At 36.9% G+C, this 17,486-nt stretch overlaps 3 protein-coding genes across 3 annotated transcripts; 2 read left to right on the top strand and 1 right to left on the bottom strand.

Annotated features, from left to right (window-relative positions):
• Window positions 1-1,032: 1,032 nt before the first annotated feature.
• Window positions 1,033-6,826, top strand: LOC306884883 (sodium-coupled neutral amino acid transporter 7-like). The gene is made up of 12 exons (XM_079441114.1): window positions 1,033-1,184; window positions 2,269-2,733; window positions 2,838-2,891; window positions 3,108-3,252; window positions 3,330-3,474; window positions 3,664-3,762; window positions 3,853-3,910; window positions 4,079-4,193; window positions 4,279-4,426; window positions 4,518-4,717; window positions 4,816-4,867; window positions 5,616-6,826. The coding sequence occupies exons 2-12, from the start codon at window positions 2,470-2,472 to the stop codon at window positions 5,731-5,733; spliced, it is 1,398 nt and encodes a 465-aa protein (XP_079297240.1). The 5' UTR covers window positions 1,033-1,184; window positions 2,269-2,469; the 3' UTR covers window positions 5,734-6,826.
• Window positions 6,827-7,989: 1,163 nt separating this feature from the next.
• Window positions 7,990-12,810, top strand: LOC306888035 (lysosomal protective protein-like). Its single transcript, XM_079446132.1, has 12 exons — window positions 7,990-8,264; window positions 8,962-9,073; window positions 9,292-9,429; window positions 9,499-9,660; window positions 9,797-9,888; window positions 9,967-10,051; window positions 10,136-10,276; window positions 10,371-10,507; window positions 10,604-10,766; window positions 10,856-10,945; window positions 11,096-12,262; window positions 12,585-12,810. The coding sequence occupies exons 1-11, from the start codon at window positions 8,005-8,007 to the stop codon at window positions 11,177-11,179; spliced, it is 1,464 nt and encodes a 487-aa protein (XP_079302258.1). The 5' UTR covers window positions 7,990-8,004; the 3' UTR covers window positions 11,180-12,262; window positions 12,585-12,810.
• Window positions 12,636-17,097, bottom strand: LOC306888026 (cytochrome P450 2B4; the record flags this gene model as incomplete). Its single annotated transcript, XM_079446120.1, has 9 exons — window positions 12,636-13,427; window positions 13,678-13,819; window positions 14,018-14,205; window positions 15,287-15,425; window positions 15,585-15,758; window positions 16,000-16,160; window positions 16,273-16,425; window positions 16,573-16,735; window positions 16,936-17,097. The coding sequence occupies 9 exons, from the start codon at window positions 17,095-17,097 to the stop codon at window positions 13,219-13,221; spliced, it is 1,491 nt and encodes a 496-aa protein (XP_079302246.1). The 3' UTR covers window positions 12,636-13,218.
• Between the last annotated feature and the right edge of the window lie 389 nt (window positions 17,098-17,486).

The following is a 17,486-nucleotide window of genomic DNA, read 5'->3' as shown; positions in this document are numbered from 1 at the left end:
ACTGTAAACCACACTGATACTCAGTAAAATTACAGTCCCTTTTTTCTTTAATGAAAATTAATTTTAGATCTAACCTTTGTACTTATACAAAAAAAACGTTTTAAGAATTTGAAAGTTTTTAAAATGTAAATTTCAAGGATTCTGCCCTGTTTAGGTTTCTAATCAAAGTCATATTTTGCAAGCTAATTGATAAACTTACATTTGCCCTAAATTAAAGAAAGATTTTTATTTGAAGATTATTTTATTTGGTGATGGATGAATGGACAACATGCATTCAACACTACAGTTTATGTTTAATAAAATTGACAAATCTTATGTTTTTAGTGTCAATTTAAATTGGAGAAAATTATGTGGTAATGGGATTGTGCACAAAATGCGACTGCTTGATATTACGTATAATTAAAATTTGTAAACAAATTATTATTTTTACAAACACACAGTGCAATCATTTAATAATACATTAAAAGAATGCAAAAATATTATATTCTCTACACAGTATGATAGGTTTTCATGCTTCAGAGTTCCTAGTGGTATAGGTATCCAAGTAATATAAATCTGAAATTAGTCCAAAGGGGCATTAAAGACAAAAAAAAAAAAAAAAAAAATGACACTTATTAAAGGAAACCTTATCTATAAATAACTAAATTTATCAGAAAATATTTAAAATGTTATACTTTAAATATTTAAAATGTTAATACTCTTATCAAATAATAATAAAAAAAAACATTTTATATAACAAAAAGGACTGTCCAAAAGGGAAACACGTATGTTACACAGAAGATTTTCTCCAAAATATTGCAACGTGGACATATTCCCAAAAAAAAGTGTGTGCAGATTGATCCACAACATTATAGATGGTGCAAAGTGGAGCCTTATCAGAAATGTTAAACTAGATATTACATATCGGTGAATAAAATACAATGGACTACATTACCCATAAGCTGGTGCTGCGCCGATTGATCGGTGTATGACATCAAAGTATCGCGAGAGCGAAAACCGTATGCGTTCGCATCGCTCTCGCGATACTTTGATGTCATACACCGATCGATCTGAGTCGAACACACCTATAGCTGCTGTGTAAGCAAAACACAGATCTCAGCTGAGGCGGCAGACACATCTTTATTCCTCTTACTCACTGGAAAATATCAGTACAGGACAAGATCAGCGAATAACATACACATGAGGTTAGACACTTTTGCTTTATCACATCGGGAGAGTTTATCATCTAAACAAATGCAGTGTTGCTATGAGTCATGTGATTGTTCGGGGTTTGCCATTGCATGTTTTGTTTACCCTCCTAGAGCAGTGAATATAGAGCCTATGATAGTTATGAATTAAATAAATTGCCCAGTAGTTTTTGATCATGACTGTCAGTTGCCTATTGGCCTGATGTCTTGATTGAATCTTGAGTTAATTCATTGTTATTGAGCAAGATAGTTAGGATAATCCCATTAAGTTACATTGCTATAATACTGACAAACTTCTACCACTATCTTCTGTGCGTCCTAGGACATTTAAGATAGAGATTTCAGGAAATATTCGATACTCAATACACTATTGACCAGGTTTTATTCTAAAGACAAGGTTCAGACAATGCTGCGTTGTTTCTCCTGTGGACAGCATATTTCATTTCCTCATCACTTGTCTGAAATTTCTGCTTACTGATCAGCTGAGAAATACAATGTGTCCCGTGACTCCCAGACATGTCCTAAAGTGCAAACCACACTGGTTGTCGTTTTATGATGCTGAACAACCGTTTTAGTCAGTTTGTGAAAACATCTTACAGACAAGTCAGTAGCAAATACATTACTCTTCAAAAATAGTTTTGAAAGAGATTAATACTTTTAACCAACAAGGATGCATTCAATCAAAAGTGACAGTAAAGACATTCTATTTTTAAAAAAGCTGTCCTTTAGAAATTTATGATCATCAGATCATCCTAAAAAAAATTATCATGGTTTGCATAAAAATATACAGCACAACTCTTTTTAACAGTCATAATGTTTTGAATTTGAACATTGAATTGTTATTTGAGCACCAAATTGGCATATTAGAATGATCTCTGAAGGATGATGTGACACTGAAGACTTTTGAAATCTATTAAAATAGAAAGCAGTTATTTTAAATTGTAAAAATATTTGTTTGATCAGCGGAGTAATACAGTTATGTCCTGTGAAATCAAATTTGTCATATTTCATTTCATGATACTCATAAACCCTGTCCATTTGTTAAAAACTGAAGTGATATTTGTCCCCTCTTTTTTCACAGGTGACGCTGATCACGAAACACAACAGCCTCTCTGTAACTGTGGACCGCGTGGATGTGTGTTAGCCTAGGTGTGCGCTTGCACCTTTGCCCCCTCAATGGTGGCAGGCAGCTCTGACTGACAGCACAAGTGTGTTTGCCTCTACTTTTGCCTTATGGTGTCCTTGTAAGTTTATCTGAGAGTGTGTGAGAAAAGCAAGCGTCATGTCGAGGGCAGACAGGGCGATTAACAGTGAAGCGGGTGACTGGGGCTACAGTGAGGATGCTGGTGAAAGAGCATGGCTCCTGCAGAGCCCCAGTGTGGACTCCATCCAACCACCTAATCAATCAGACGACAGAAGGGGAGGGATGTCATTACTTGGGGCTGTGTTTATAGTGGTGAATGCTGCTCTGGGAGCCGGACTTCTTAATTTTCCTGCTGCTTTCAACATGGCGGGAGGCGTCACAGCCGGAGTGACCCTTCAAATGGTGAGATGCACTTAAGATACCATACAGTGTTCACTTGAAGTAGAGGTCTCTGTTCTTTGAAGTTAAATTCCAAATGAGCCTTATTCAACTTTAAACTTTCACAGTGTATGATGACCTTTATCATCACTGGGCTGGTGATCTTGGCTTATTGTTCTCAGGTAAGCAATTATCTGTTTCAGACACATCAAAAGCTTTCAAAGGCACAATGTAGTAAATCACTATTTACAAAAATCTTGAGATTAATCATCATATAAGTTAATTTTTTATATATTGACAGCTCTAGCTTCTTTAAAAAAAATCATTGAATATTGACTTTGTTGACCAAAGAATTGCAAAGGCAGAAGTCCACTGCTTTAAACTCCACATTTTTTTAGGTGAGCAATGAAACAACATATCAGGAGGTGATTCGCGCCGTGTGTGGGAAGGTTCTTGGTGTCGTATGTGAGCTGGCCATTGTCGTTTACACATTTGGCACCTGCATAGCCTTCCTTATTATTATTGGAGATCAGTTAGACAAACGTAAGTATGCTCACTTATATATAGATATGTCAAAATAGTCTAGAGAGTTGTCTGATATCCTGTCGTTCTTCCTACAGTAATTGGCGCAATATATCATGAGTCAGAGAAAATGATTAGTTCGCAATGGTACACAGATCGCAAGTTCACCATCACTTTGACCTCAGTGCTGATCATACTTCCTCTGTCCATACCCAAAGAGATTGGCTTCCAGAAGTATGCCAGGTAGAAACCAGGTCTTGTTTTTTTTCTCATGTTGTTTAACTGAGTTATTGATTTATGCAGTGCAGTGTTATGTCACAGCTGTGATTAGTGCAGATGCTTTTGCTTAAATTGCACTTTTGATTATCCAAGATGTTTCTGAGTATTTGCTGGTTAAATTATTCATGCACATTTGTACTGATTAATCTGTAGCACCCTGAGTGTTATCGGCACCTGGTATGTGACAATCATAATCATCGTCAAATACATCTGGCCCGACAAAAACGTTTCTCCAGGAATCATCCCAGTCAGGTCAGCAGTACATTTGAAATAGTTATTTGAGTTACATATTACAGAAGAGACTGTGATCACTACTGTAATGTGATGTTTGTTATCCTTCAGCCCTGCATCCTGGACCGATGTGTTCAATGCCATGCCCACAATCTGCTTTGGTTTCCAGGTGTGTGAACTTTACAATTCAAAATTTTGGGGTTGGTGAGATTTTTTTTTAAATGATTTTAAAAGTCTCTTATGCTCACCAAGGCTTCATTTATTTGTTCAAGTGCCAGTGACATGTCTGAATTCACTACTTGCGATTTGATCATTTTCCTCACTTTCATGTTCCCAGTGTCATGTCAGCAGCGTTCCTGTTTTCAACAGCATGAAGAAGCCAGAAATCCGGCCTTGGTGGGGAGTTGTTACAATCAGCATGATCATCTGCCTCTTTGTGTATACAGGCACAGGTGTGTGAACTTCAATTTGCTGAAATATTCTAATGGTAAAGTGGGCAGCGGGCGTTGTAATGTTTGGGCTTATTTTTCTCCGCAGGTGTCTGTGGCTTCCTGTCATTTGGCTCAAGCGTAAGCCAGGATGTTTTGATGTCGTATCCATCTGATGACATTGCGGTGGCCATTGCTCGAGCCTTCATCATCATCTGTGTTGTTACCTCATATCCAATCCTGCACTTCTGTGGAAGGTAACAGGCTTTTGTGGTCTATAGATGTGTGTTTATGAAAGATGCATATTCATAGTCAAATCTAAAGAAAACGAGTCTATTTGTGCTTTAGGGCAGTGCTGGAAGGTTTGTGGTTGCGTTTTAAAGGAGAGGAGGTGGAGACAGATGTGGCCAGGGAACGGAGACGGAGAATACTGCAGACACTCGTCTGGTTTTTTCTCACATTAATTCTTGCTCTCTTCATTCCTGATATCGGACGAGTCATTTCACTAATTGGTGGTTTGGCTGCATGCTTCATTTTTGTTTTTCCAGGTATTACAGTTAAATTGTTCTCAGACTTTACTTTTTGCTTATATCACATCAGTGTTTTTACCAACAGTGACTGCATTTATTCTCCTGTTTGTCTGTAGGGTTGTGCTTGATTCAGGCAAAGCTTTCAGAGCATGATGTCAGATCAGCCAGGTAAACTCATGTTTTACTTATTAAAGGGAAAGTTCACCCAAAAATAATCATTAATGAATCACCCTCATGTCAGTTTAAACCCATAAGATACATTTGTTCATGTCCAAAATGCAAAGGAAAAAATTTATGAAACTTGAGAGATTTCTGTCTTTAAGACCATTTCACCAAATGATGCTTCAAAGAGACGTTGTAAAAAAGGAATTCACTTTAATTAAGCAACTCTTCTGAAGAGACACCATCTTTATTTTGATAAATAGAATTAATTTAGGCTTCTAAACATCTACACATATAAACATTAAACAACGCACATACATACAGCACATCAAAAATGTTGATTGATGTTTGAGCTTCTGCTGTATGTTTTTTGATGAATAGTAATAAGTGAACAAAAGACTAAACAAAATTGGTTCATTATATATAGCAGTGATGTCTCTTCAGAAGCCTTGGATTAAACTGATTGATTCACATGGATTGCATTTACATTAACTTTTTGAAGTGTCAGTTTCGGTGGAATGGTCTTTCAGTGGAGGGACAGAAATCTCTCAGGTTTCATTAACAATACCTTCATTTGTGTTTCGAGGATGAAAGAAAGTCTTGTGGGTTTGAAATGATGTGAAGGTGAGTAAATGATGACAAAATTGTCATTTTTGGGTGAACTTTTGGGTGATCTTTTATCAACAATATTCAGCAATGCCTAAAGTTTTGTGTATTCAAAGATGAAACTGATAACCTATTTATTTCTCTATAGTTGGAAGGGAATGGTGGCCTATGGGGTTGTTATGGTTACGATTGGTGCTTTCATCTTTGGCCAGACGACCACAAATGCCATCTACCAAGATATCATCAATCATCCCAGCAGCCCATAGGCGGCTTGTTGTGACCTCATGAATATTAGGCTATGAACCAATAAAGACAAATTAAAAACAAGGGAATGAAGCCTGTCCAAATCGTGTCTATCACTGACCTCTTTGAAATTTCTCATATTGTAAAGCGCAGCAGTGCCACAGAAGTCTGTACCTCTTGATGTAGTGGATCATCCACCTGCATGCAGCATCAAACTCTCTGCTCTGGCTGTTTGTGAATGGAGGACCCCTGTGAAGCACACTATACTTCACTATTTTCTGAATGGATGTGGACATTGTTTAAATCCTCCAATGTTAGATCTTCCAAATATAGCCTCTTTTAAAATGTATGTTTGTTTTTTGTCCATTCTCTTTTTTTAATTTTTATATATATATTTTTTAAGAGACTGATTTTACAAAGGCCTTATATACTTGACATTGCAAATGTGGTCAGTGTTCATAATGTTTACCCTTAGAAACTTTTTTTTCTTGATGACTTGCACGGCCAAACATGTAATTCTACAGTTCCATAAGATCTGAGAAGACTAATTTTGTGTGTGTGTGTGTGTACCACTTTAGATCAGAAGTGACAATTATTTAAACTGTATTTCAGAAAATACTTGATGAATGGTTTTTATTTTCATTTAATGCATTGTTGTTTTAGCCACATCTTCTGAATGTTTTTTTCATGAAATTGTTGCTTAGGCCAGTGGTGCAATAATCTCTGATTTTATTAGTTCACTGATACTTCAGTGAGTATAATTAAGACTAGATGGCTAACTGAAAATGAAAAAATTATTTTGTGTTTATTTAGTTTTAGGGGAGAAATTCTGGTACTGACGTGTAAGAATGAGTATTTATAGGTTCCATTAAACCATTCTCCTAACAGTTTAATTGTGCAAGTCACAACTGTGGTGTGCTGCTGACCCCTTTTGTACCACATGCTCCAATTCTCAATAATGCCTATATATGAAAATTCCTCATGGATTTAATCAGTAACACTAGATGCATGTTTGCTTTTCCACAATCATGTATTATTGTATGTTTTACTGTTTCAGTGCAATCACTAAAGGGATGTTCCACGATAAATCTGCAAACTGTTTTTGTGCTCCATTGTGAACGTTTTTTGTTGTTGTTGTTCTTCAACTCTCATGCATGCAACTTAAAAGTACAAAAAATATTGAAATACACAGAACAAGTAAATGGCTGGCCACATACTAAAGGAAAAGTTTAAAGTAGTAACATTAAGTACATTTAAAGACTAATGCATGTAATTGGGACAGGGGCATGATGGGTTTTTCCAAATATCTTCTACAGCACTTCTTGAGGATGAATTAGATTTATTGTGTTTTACTGATAACTTCATTATGAACGGAATTCATCCAACTACCTAATTACTAACTACCAACTAAAAGTCTGAAATGCCTTTTTTGGTGTAAGTATCCTATCCATTCATGCTTGGTCAGTTTGGATGTCTGAATTATAAATATTGTTCATCTTGTTCAACTATACAATATTGTACTAAAAAAGCAATTTAAACATTGCTGTTGACAAAAATTGCACTGCGTTTTATTAACAGATGATTTCTTTGGGGATGCATTGGAATTTGAAAGGAGGGACTATTAAAAAAAAGACTTAGCTTAGTAACATATTTCAGGTTTTATTTTAATTAAAAGAGTAAACCTTTGATAAAAAAAATATATATATAAGTAAAAACATGCTGTGTATGAAGAAACCATCATGCATAATTATACCTGTTCATTTTCATTTGCATATTTTGGATAACTGCAATAACATATCTGCAATTAAAGTACTGTTTTAAGCTACGAGTACATCAATCAATATTATTCTATAACAATTCTTCAAAAAGTAGCAAGTTCACAAAATGTGTTGTAAGACATGTTTAACTTATTTTTCAGCATAAACCTTTTTAAAATCTCTGGTTTTGTTAATGAGGGTTAGATAGCCTATTGTAGTCTGTCTGCTCATTTGAGCATTTGTTAAATAAAATATTAAGTAATTTTAAAAAGCAATTATATTTTATACTAGGCCTATTTGCATAACATTGCTCTTCTGTATTTATTCTGCCTACATTAGCTGATTCAGTAAAGTAATTTGTATGAATCTGCTATTTGCTATGATAATCCTTAATCTGATCAGAAGGAAAAGCAGGACAAGAAGGTGACAGTTTGCACACATTTACACACGGATTCAGCGATAACTACTTGTGAGGGTCTGGTTATTTGGGCGGAGTCTAGGGGTTTGTCAGCATCACCTGACGACTGTTAAAGTCATATGACAGTCAGAGGAAGGGAAACGCATACCGCTGGGTCGCAGGAGTCTTCAAGCCTTGTGTACAGGTCGGTGTCCATCAGGCTGTGTGAAATGTTTTCTCTGCGTGTCTTCTTCTGTCTTCTGTCCGTGTCTGTGCATGTCGCGAACGGCATGTATGATCCAGATGAGGTGCTGGATCTGCCGGGCATGTCTTTCAAACCCAATTACCGCCAGTGGTCAGGATATCTAAAGGCCAGCTCTGGCAAGTTTTTGCATTATTGGTGAGTTTTATTAGTACTTTCTCTTAAAGTTATCAGCATGAGAATATATGTAGCATGTTTTGTTTGTGAGGATAACGATACTATTTTTAGGCAAATGGCGTTTCCGCATTCACGCCGAATGAAACATTTTAAGCTTTATTTTTATTTATCTTTTCAATATTTTGGTGCTATCATGGTCCTTTGAGGTACTGTGATGACACTGTAGTGTATATTACAATATTCATATATGGTTTGGTTCCTGTCCAGAAAAGTGTAAATATATATATATGTGTGTGTGTGTGCATGTTTATGAGGGCACAAATTTGTATAATGACATGGGTATGACAGAGGTATTACAATATGAAGGTGGTTTATGAGGACACTGCCTATGTCCCCGTAATTCAAAAGGCTTAAAAAACATACTAAATGGTGTTTTTTTGAAAATCTAAAAATGCACAAAGTCTCCTGTGAGGGCTAAGTTTAGGTGTAGGGTTGGTGTAGGGCAATAGCACACACAGTTTGTTCAGTATAAAAACCATTACGCCTATGGAGAGTCCCCATAAGCCAACGTGTGTGTGTGTGTGTGTGTGTGTGTATATGTATACTGAATTGTTATTGTGAGTACTAGTAGTAGTGTGTAAATAGACCTTCCTCTCATTTGAATGTTCTTAGTTTGAGTCTCTTCATTATTGCATTAAAGAGAGAGTGTATGTTATAGGTTTGTGACGTCTCAGAGGGACCCGCTCAAGGATCCAGTCGTGCTGTGGCTGAACGGAGGGCCAGGCTGCAGCTCTCTGGATGGGTTTCTATCAGAGAATGGCCCCTTTCATGTATGTTGATATTGTCTCTTTTTTTAAGGAATACGTATTTACAATGCACTGCTCATAAGCTCGTTGAATCTAAAAGAGCTAAGAACAAAAGAGATGTAAAGATTACAGAGTGAAAAACATTCATGTAATTTCAAGCATTGAAGTTCTAAATTGCGTTTCTGTACAACACAAAACCATATATATCTCAATAAACATTTGTGTCTGTTCTGTGTTCATAGGTCAATGATAATGGAGCCACACTTTATGAGAACGAATTCAGCTGGAATAAAATTGCCAATGTTCTTTATCTTGAGTCGCCTGCTGGAGTGGGTTATTCTTACTCAGATGACCAAAAATATCAAACAGATGATGATGAGGTAAGTGTCTAAACATTCATAGACATTCATAGCCTATAAAGACAGGCTTAAATGTGTATTTTTCGTTAGGTGGCAAATAACAACTACCTGGCTCTGCAAAGTTTTTTCATCAAGTTCCCAAATTTCACCCAGAATGAGTTTTTCATTTTTGGTGAGAGTTATGGAGGCATCTACGCACCAACACTCAGTCTGAGAGTTGCCACTGGAGGTCAACTTAAAGTGAACTTTAAGGTAGGTTTATTATGCTTATTTCATTTTTAAAATGTAGTGTATAAATGTAACTTATGTTGAGTACTTGTTTACTAATATTTGAAGATCTGTTATATCTATTATGTTTTTTTTATTGTTTATTTTGTTTCTTTTGGAGGGCTTTGCTGTGGGAAATGGCATTAGTAGCTTTGCACTAAATGACCAATCACTAATCTACTTTGGCAACTATCATGGCCTGTTTGGAGAACAGTAAGCTCATGTTTAATGCAATACTGAATGTATATTTTGATAAATGTTTTTTGATTTTAAACACTATTTTGCTTGTAGGCTGTGGAAGGATCTGAATGACAACTGCTGTCAAAATGGAGTCTGTAATTTCTACAACAATTCTAAAGAGTCCTGCTCGCATGTGGTAACGTGAATGCATCCACACATGCTCACAACTCTTGTACAGCCTTGCCATTATTTAAGGTGACTAGTCTTCTGTCTATTGCAGGTGTCACATGCATTTAATATAGTCTATAACTCTGGGTTGAATACATACGCGCTGTATCTTGACTGTGCTGGTGGCATCACACCTCGGAGAGCCATGATGCATCTTTTCAGAAACTTCAGGAAGCATTGGGAAGCTAATAAGGTGAGTTTTGTTCGATCTAATCATGCAGCCTTCCAGTCCACTTTGATAAACTTGATAGAACAAAGGAGAAATGTACTTTCTTTTAATTGTTCAGTTAGTAGGAAGTACTCCAAATGTTCAAGGAGTGCCTCCATGCATCAACAGTACTGCTCAGATGAACTGGCTTAACCGAGGGGATGTGAGGAAGGCACTGCACATTCCTGATGTACTACCCCCATGGGACATCTGCAGGTAAACAGACACCTGTTCTCACTTATGGTTTCAGTGTGTGTGCGCGTGCATGAACGCATGTGTGCAGCTCATCCTGAGTTCTTCCGTTTTATGCAGTGACGCTGTGGGAGACCAGTATCACACCATTTACGAAACTGTGAAGGATGTCTATGAGAAGCTGCTGGCTTTGGGTCTGAGAGCTTTGGTCTATAATGGAGACACTGATATGGCTTGTAACTTCCTTGGGGACCAGTGGTTTGTTGAGCAGCTTGGACAGAAGGTAAGATCTACTGTATGTTCTGTGAGATGTGATGTTCTGCAGAATTTATAGCGCCTTCTAAGTTTAAAGTTGGGTTTTTCTTCTTCAAGGCGAGCACACAATACCAACCCTGGATTTATGATAAACAGATTGCTGGATTCTACCAGCAATTTGGTAACATCACTTTCCTCACAGTCAAGGTAAGTTTCAGGCATCCATGTAGCCTGTCTTGCTCCTTTCCTAGGTGTAGTTATACTTTTCTTAATTGCAGCTTCCGTAAGATCCATTGATGTGCAGCTGCTGTTTGTGAACGCTTACATGTACTAAAGCACACAACTCTGCTCTTCCAGGGTGCAGGTCACATGGTTCCTCAGTGGGCTCCTGGTCCATCTCTCCAGATGCTACAGAGTTTCCTGTCCAATAAGCCTTATTAAACTTCCTCCTGACCATGCCCTGTCTTAAATCGCCAAATCAAATTTTTTTTTAGAAGTGGTCTGGAATGGATTTTAAGAAAGTGTGATTTTAAGGAAACTGTTGAAATGTGGCATGAAGTTGCACATTAATTTTCTCAGGGACTTTTGTGTGTTTGGGAATTTCGAAATGCTTTTTGTATTAATTGTTTGAATTGTTTCAAATCATTTTTTCTTTGAACACTAGAGGTAGTTTTCATAGTCATGTTTATTATAGCAAAATCCCAATTGTAGAAACACTTTTTAAAATGGTATTAGTGGATATCACATGGTTTTGAAATGATTATGTCCTCAAATCATGGGTTACTGTTATGGGATCTGTTAATTGAATAATAGGTGAGATGCTCTTTTATTTTTTTTACTGTACTGAGGACAAATATTTATAGTCTTCATTTTGTTCCTGCCCTTGATACACTCAACACTGAAACAAAGTTATACTATCCTTAATGATCTTGATCTATGGTTATAAATGGTTTACGATCGTATCTGATTGTCAAATCGTCTAATAAGGATTATATGGATGAGCAAGTAACACTCGATCAAAGATACTCCTTCAGCTATGTGGAAATCCAACCCAAGAAAAGTAGAAAATTAAAGTTATTCACCTGGAATCAGTATAAACCATGAAATAAAAGGCTGTTTTTAGAGTAATTTGTCGGTGTATATCTGAATTGATTAAGCTTAATTGACTAATGATATAACCACAATAACAAGTATTGACACAAGAAATGAAAACGAACTGATTTGAGTCATTTCCCTGTTGTGTGTAAAACCTAAATGAGGATATGGACACACATACAGTAACATATGTGTGGTAGAGTAAAAACAGAGACAGGAAATAGATTATAGATATCAAATGTGATGCTGGGCAATAGAGCTCCCAATAGAGGACAGTTCAACATGTTATCAGTTTAAGTTGTACAGTAGGTGGCAGTATATGACACTTTCGCTTGGTCGTATCTGAAGAAGAAAAGGCGTGAAGTCAGCATTCACTCGAGCCTGGTTGAAACACGTGGTGAAATATTGTACGAAGAGGAGAATTATCAGGTAACGCAAATGTTAGTGTTTGTCAAAGAGTTACTTTTTGCACTGCATGTTTTTACTGATCTCTGTTGAGTGTAGAAAACTGTTATTTTTAGTTCTTGTGTTGAACTGCACCGTGTTTAAATTTCCGTGTCTGTGTGACTCTGGGAGCTACGCCGCGGTGCAACAGTATCTCTCTTTCTCTACTGTTTGGGCTTTATCTTACTGCTGCTTCTGCCCTCGTGAAAGGAGAAACAAGATATAGTCTGTTCTTAATATGAGCTTGATATACAAGCTTCTTTGTTGCTCGAAATGTCAAAACTTTCACCGTTTCTTTGTTTAACAGCAGCTGGAAGAACACATGAATGTAAAAGAAGAGGAATCGTGCTCTTGGATGTTTTGTACTAAGGAGAGATATCTTTTTCATTTTATAAAAAAAATACATTTACAATAATTCACATTAATTCACAGCCAGTCTTTTGTAGTCATATATGTACATATTCCGTATGCTGAGCTTTGTAGCAGCTTGCAATATTGTAAGTGGTATTAACTTTTTGTATTAAAATGGTTTTAAAAACAAATGAAAAATGATTATTTAAAACACTACCTGTGGAAGTCTCATGATTGCATAATAGTTCTGCTGAACAGTTGTAAATAATTGTTAAAAGAGGCTAAATGCAATAAAGCTTTCAAGCTGTGATCAAAGTTTCATCAGTAACATGAATATAAAGAGACTGGGGCTAGTTGGCACAAGAGCTACAATCTCAGTAACTACATTTCCTGGCAGAGATTTTGTATTTTTACAACTTAAATTACTTGCATATTTAATGTCTTGTGCGTCATAAATTTTCACTCTTGCAGAAAAGCTGACAATAGTATATGTTTAATAGCAGATGTCATAGTTTACCCTGTGTGATATATAGTGTGACAACATAGCCCACTATTGGCTTATATTGTTGTCACTGAAGGGCAATATTTGTTCAGTAAACAGATTTACTAGTCTGCCCCGGTGTACGTAGTTGTACAGTCAGACGGTAAGGTTTCACTGACTGTGTCCCACCAAATATTAATTTGAAGTCCGGTTCTCCTGCATCCTCTGGCCAGACCAGACGAAATCGCCGCAGCACCGTGACCAGGATGAGGAAGAGCTCCATGCGAGCTAGATTTTCTCCTAAACACACACGAGATCCTAGAAAACAAAGTGAATGGACATTATACAAACACACCATTTGTTCTCATTCTACCACACGGATATTGATTTTTTTTTTTTTTTTATGTATCGTTATAGTGATACTAATGTCTCTGTGTGTGAAATTAAACAGCTCAGGGACTGCCACCACTGACACTAGGCTAAATGAGTTGCTATTGATAAATATCCACTGTGTTTCATCATTTAAAGGCCTCAAAACACTGTTTAATAAAACATATGTAGAACATACCTGCAGAGAAAGGCATGAATGCATCGGGCTTCACAAATTCCCCCTTCTCATTCAAGAAGTTTTGAGGGTTGAATTCATGGGGAAACTTCCACTGACTTTCCTCTCTGAGAGCAGATGACAGATAGGGGATGATAACTGTCCCCTGGAAGAACAAATGTTTCGTTTTTTTTAAACAAAATTAGCAATCCTCCCTTGCTGTTTAGGTGTTGCAATAATAGTTTGGTAATGGATTGATTAGTTAGGAATAAATAATGGTTTGTTGTTTTTTTTTATATTGTAACTCTACAACTGTGATACAAAGAAACTGCAACTGCCATACAGTAATTATAGTAAATGTCACCTTTGGGATGTTGTAGCCCTGGAGCTGAGTGTTGGTTGTGGCGGTGTGAAACACACTAAGAGGAACAATGTCACCAACACGCTGACCCTCATGAATCACTGCTTGAACATAAGGCATAGCGTTTCTGTCCTCAAATGTGACATGTTCACGATCACCAAGGACTTCATCAATCTCACGCTGGCATTGTTCTGAAAATGTATAAATAGATGTTAAAAGACACAAGTACACTAATGCTATGAACAATACACAGAATCCAGATGCTTATTTTGCTGCACATTATGCATAACCCATTAAGAAATCCAAAACCCAGCAAGGGAACATTTTTGCTTTTTCATTTTTAGAAACACACATTTGCAATTTAAAAACAAACAAAACACATTACCCCATTGCTATAATTTTGGGAAAATTTAAATATTCAAATAATTCACAAGTAATCTTTAGCCAAAAAAGGGAACATGGGTTTAATACGTGGCAGTTCAAATCCGTCATAATAAAAACCTGAAAAGTCCCTTTTTCAAGATACTGTTTTTATTTTAAAGGTAACTTCAAATACGTAAAATTGAAATATGCATTACAGATCTCGAGAACAATGTATTTCTTGCATGTTCAATTAATCATAAACATTATTTTGCATCCACCTGTGGGACAGGCCTTAAGAAACTAACAGTACAGGCAGTAGGCAATTAAGATCACAGTTATAATAACTTAGGGCAGTAAAAGGTTGACTCTGAAAAACACCAGAAGAAAGATGCCTATACTTGTGTGAACATGCCATAGTCGTGCTCCAAGAAGGCATGAGAACTGCAGATGTGGCCAGTGGCCACAGCAATAGACTGCAATATCTGTATATAAAGACGCCAATGACAGTGCTACAGGGAGACAGGAAGAACAGCTGATAGTCCTTGCAGTGGCAAACCGCATGTAACCATGTGTCCCCCCAGAAATGTTCGGGAATGTGAAAATGCCATTGTGGGAGGGTGGAGTAAGATCTCACAGCAAGAACTGGCAAATCTGGTGCAATCCATGAGGATGAGAAGCTCTGCACTACTTTAAGCAGCTGAGGGACACACAGAATACTGACTGCTACTTTTAATATTGACCCGCTCTTTGTTCCAGAAACTGAATAATGTTTACTCATTATTACATTTCTGTTTGTAAAATGCTGGAAATAAAAGCACTTTTTGTATGTAAATAATTTATTTTGACACAAAAAAGTTTTTTATATCCCTTAATTAGAGGGGGTCGACACATCTTACCCACATTCCTTACCCTGTATATGAGTGCGAGTCATCAAATAGAGCGTTAAAGTGCGGAGTGTGTTAGAAGTTGTTTCAGTTCCAGCCGCAAACAGGTCAAACAGCAAAGTGACCATCTGTGCGTCATCAAATGTGGTGCCTTGATCTGCTCTCTGAAAACAAAATGATCCACTAACAAATCACTGTAAATCAAAGAATATTCAACTCATATTGTGCTGATAAATTAAAAATAAATAAATATATGTATATATATATATATATATATATATATATATATAATGCACACACAAACACTTATGGGTATATCTTACTTTCTCCATCTCCTCCAGGTAACAGTCAATCAGGTCTCTGGGCTCCGCAGTAACACGTGACTTCTTGTGCTCATCCACAACTTTAAGAATGTGATTTTTGATTCCCCCAAAATACTGAAAAGCCTTGCAGAATGGCAGTGGGAAATTCCTTAATATTGGGGCTATTTCGTAGAGCTGCAATTTAAAACAAAACATTAAAAAAGTCAAATCATATGTCTATCAACATTCGGTCCATTACTGTAAGTGTAAAGACAAATGTATAAACAGCAGCGAAGTACAAAAAGCATCTTGTTTACAGAAAATGTAAATAGAAGTAATACAGTGGGCGGAGTTTGTGTAGATACCCTTTAGCAACAAGGCTGCATATTTGCATTCAGTGTAAATAAACAGTGTCTAAACTTTTCATTGTATTTACCATTGCCCATTGTCCAATGACAATCTTAATAAGTTTTTCAAGGTTTGTGATCAATGTCTGGAAATATTCATCCTGATAATTGAAACGTGACCCAAAAATGATTGAGGCAATGATGTTTGAAGCAGCTCGGTGGTACATATGTTCAGGGTCAATTGACTTTCCTGGAAGAGATGTAGAGATAAAAGAGATGTGGGATCTCCCACTGAACATGTGATTGCATAAATGAACTATGTTGATATAAAGATTAAAGGTGTCACAGATGATTGTATATACCAGCAGATTCCTCCAAATGTGAGCAGATATATTTGACCTCCTCCAGAATCCTCTGCTCCATACTTCTCTTTCCAAGACCAAAGTTCCTCAGTGTGGTCAGAGCAAAGCGTCGATGTTCCCGCCAACCTTCTCCGTAATTTGCCATGATCACCCCTAAATAAACAAAGTAATCAGTTAGGAAGCCTTTAAGCCCAGCAGGGAGATTTTCAATCTAAATTTTTTATATTCTCTTCAAGTGCTGTGCACTTGTCTGTGTTATACGAGTAGTATGCTGGCTGCATTTTGTTTAAACTGCATTACCTTTGCTATTTGTTACATGACTGACCATCATGTTGTCTGATCTGCCAGCAAACTCCGCCGCTTGTGTGATCAGTGCCTGTCTGATCATTTTCTGACCTGTCAACACCACTGCCGGCTGGCTACCAATGAAAATCCCATAGATTGACCCATAGCGCTGAGCAAACTGCACAAAAATATTCATGTTGAATACCACAGACTCACAGCAGCATGTTTTTGCTGTCATATTGTATGAATGAAGTCTGATTTCCTTTCATCAATTGTTTCCAGTAACCCATTCAATGATTTCAGTGCAAGTTTCCTACCTCTAATTATGTATTTTCAATGCAGCAGTCTCTAGTGTGTGTTTGAGACTGATGTGCTTACCTTGTCAAAGTCCTTTAATGGGTTTGTGGGGTCCAGCTGAAGCAAATTTCCAAAAAATGGAACAGGAGTGGGTCCAGGGGGGAAGTTTTTGGGTCGCTGAATTCTGAACCGCAAGCACAGAAGAAAGACTCCGAGACACAACAGAATCAATACAGTCAACATGGTTACTGATCTACTGGACGGCCCATCTGAAACCTGCTATTTAAGGCAGACAGAGAACTGATACGCATGCACACAAAAGTCCTTCTTTAAACTCTGCTGAACTTTTTAAACTTTGTTGAACTGGAGTCAGAAAACAGACTATGTAGGTGAAAAGGTAAACAATAATTAACAATATGGTAATATAGCAAGGTAATGATACCTCCATCAGAGGTCAATATCACCATGTACTCTTGATAAAGTTGTTCCTATAGGTTCATTATGTAAACATGCAGAATCACACTGTCCACACACTGTTTTTGCAGCATTAAAAACTTTTTTTTCCAGTCCAAAATAGTTTTTTAGATATAATTTAGGAAGTAAACACTAAATGTGTCTTTGACTTGATTTAG

Source organism: Barbus barbus (assembly GCF_936440315.1).
Source record: "Barbus barbus genome assembly, chromosome: 2".
Classification (NCBI taxonomy): Eukaryota; Metazoa; Chordata; class Actinopteri; order Cypriniformes; family Cyprinidae; genus Barbus; species Barbus barbus.
The sequence above is the reverse complement of the archived record's forward strand: the minus strand, read 5'-3'. Positions and strand labels throughout refer to the sequence as shown.

Bases quoted from the DNA above. Each gene is read 5' to 3' on its own strand.
- LOC306888035 (XM_079446132.1), top strand. From the start codon at position 8,005: ATGACAGTCAGAGGAAGGGAAACGCATACCGCTGGGTCGCAGGAGTCT. The intron at 9,074-9,291 runs GTATGTTGATAT...CTGTGTTCATAG, and splicing joins CAGAGAATGGCCCCTTTCAT to GTCAATGATAATGGAGCCAC. The intron at 9,430-9,498 runs GTAAGTGTCTAA...ATTTTTCGTTAG, and splicing joins ATCAAACAGATGATGATGAG to GTGGCAAATAACAACTACCT.
- LOC306884883 (XM_079441114.1), top strand. From the start codon at position 2,470: ATGTCGAGGGCAGACAGGGCGATTAACAGTGAAGCGGGTGACTGGGGC. The intron at 2,734-2,837 runs GTGAGATGCACT...AAACTTTCACAG, and splicing joins CCGGAGTGACCCTTCAAATG to TGTATGATGACCTTTATCAT. The intron at 4,194-4,278 runs GTGTGTGAACTT...TTTTCTCCGCAG, and splicing joins CTTTGTGTATACAGGCACAG to GTGTCTGTGGCTTCCTGTCA.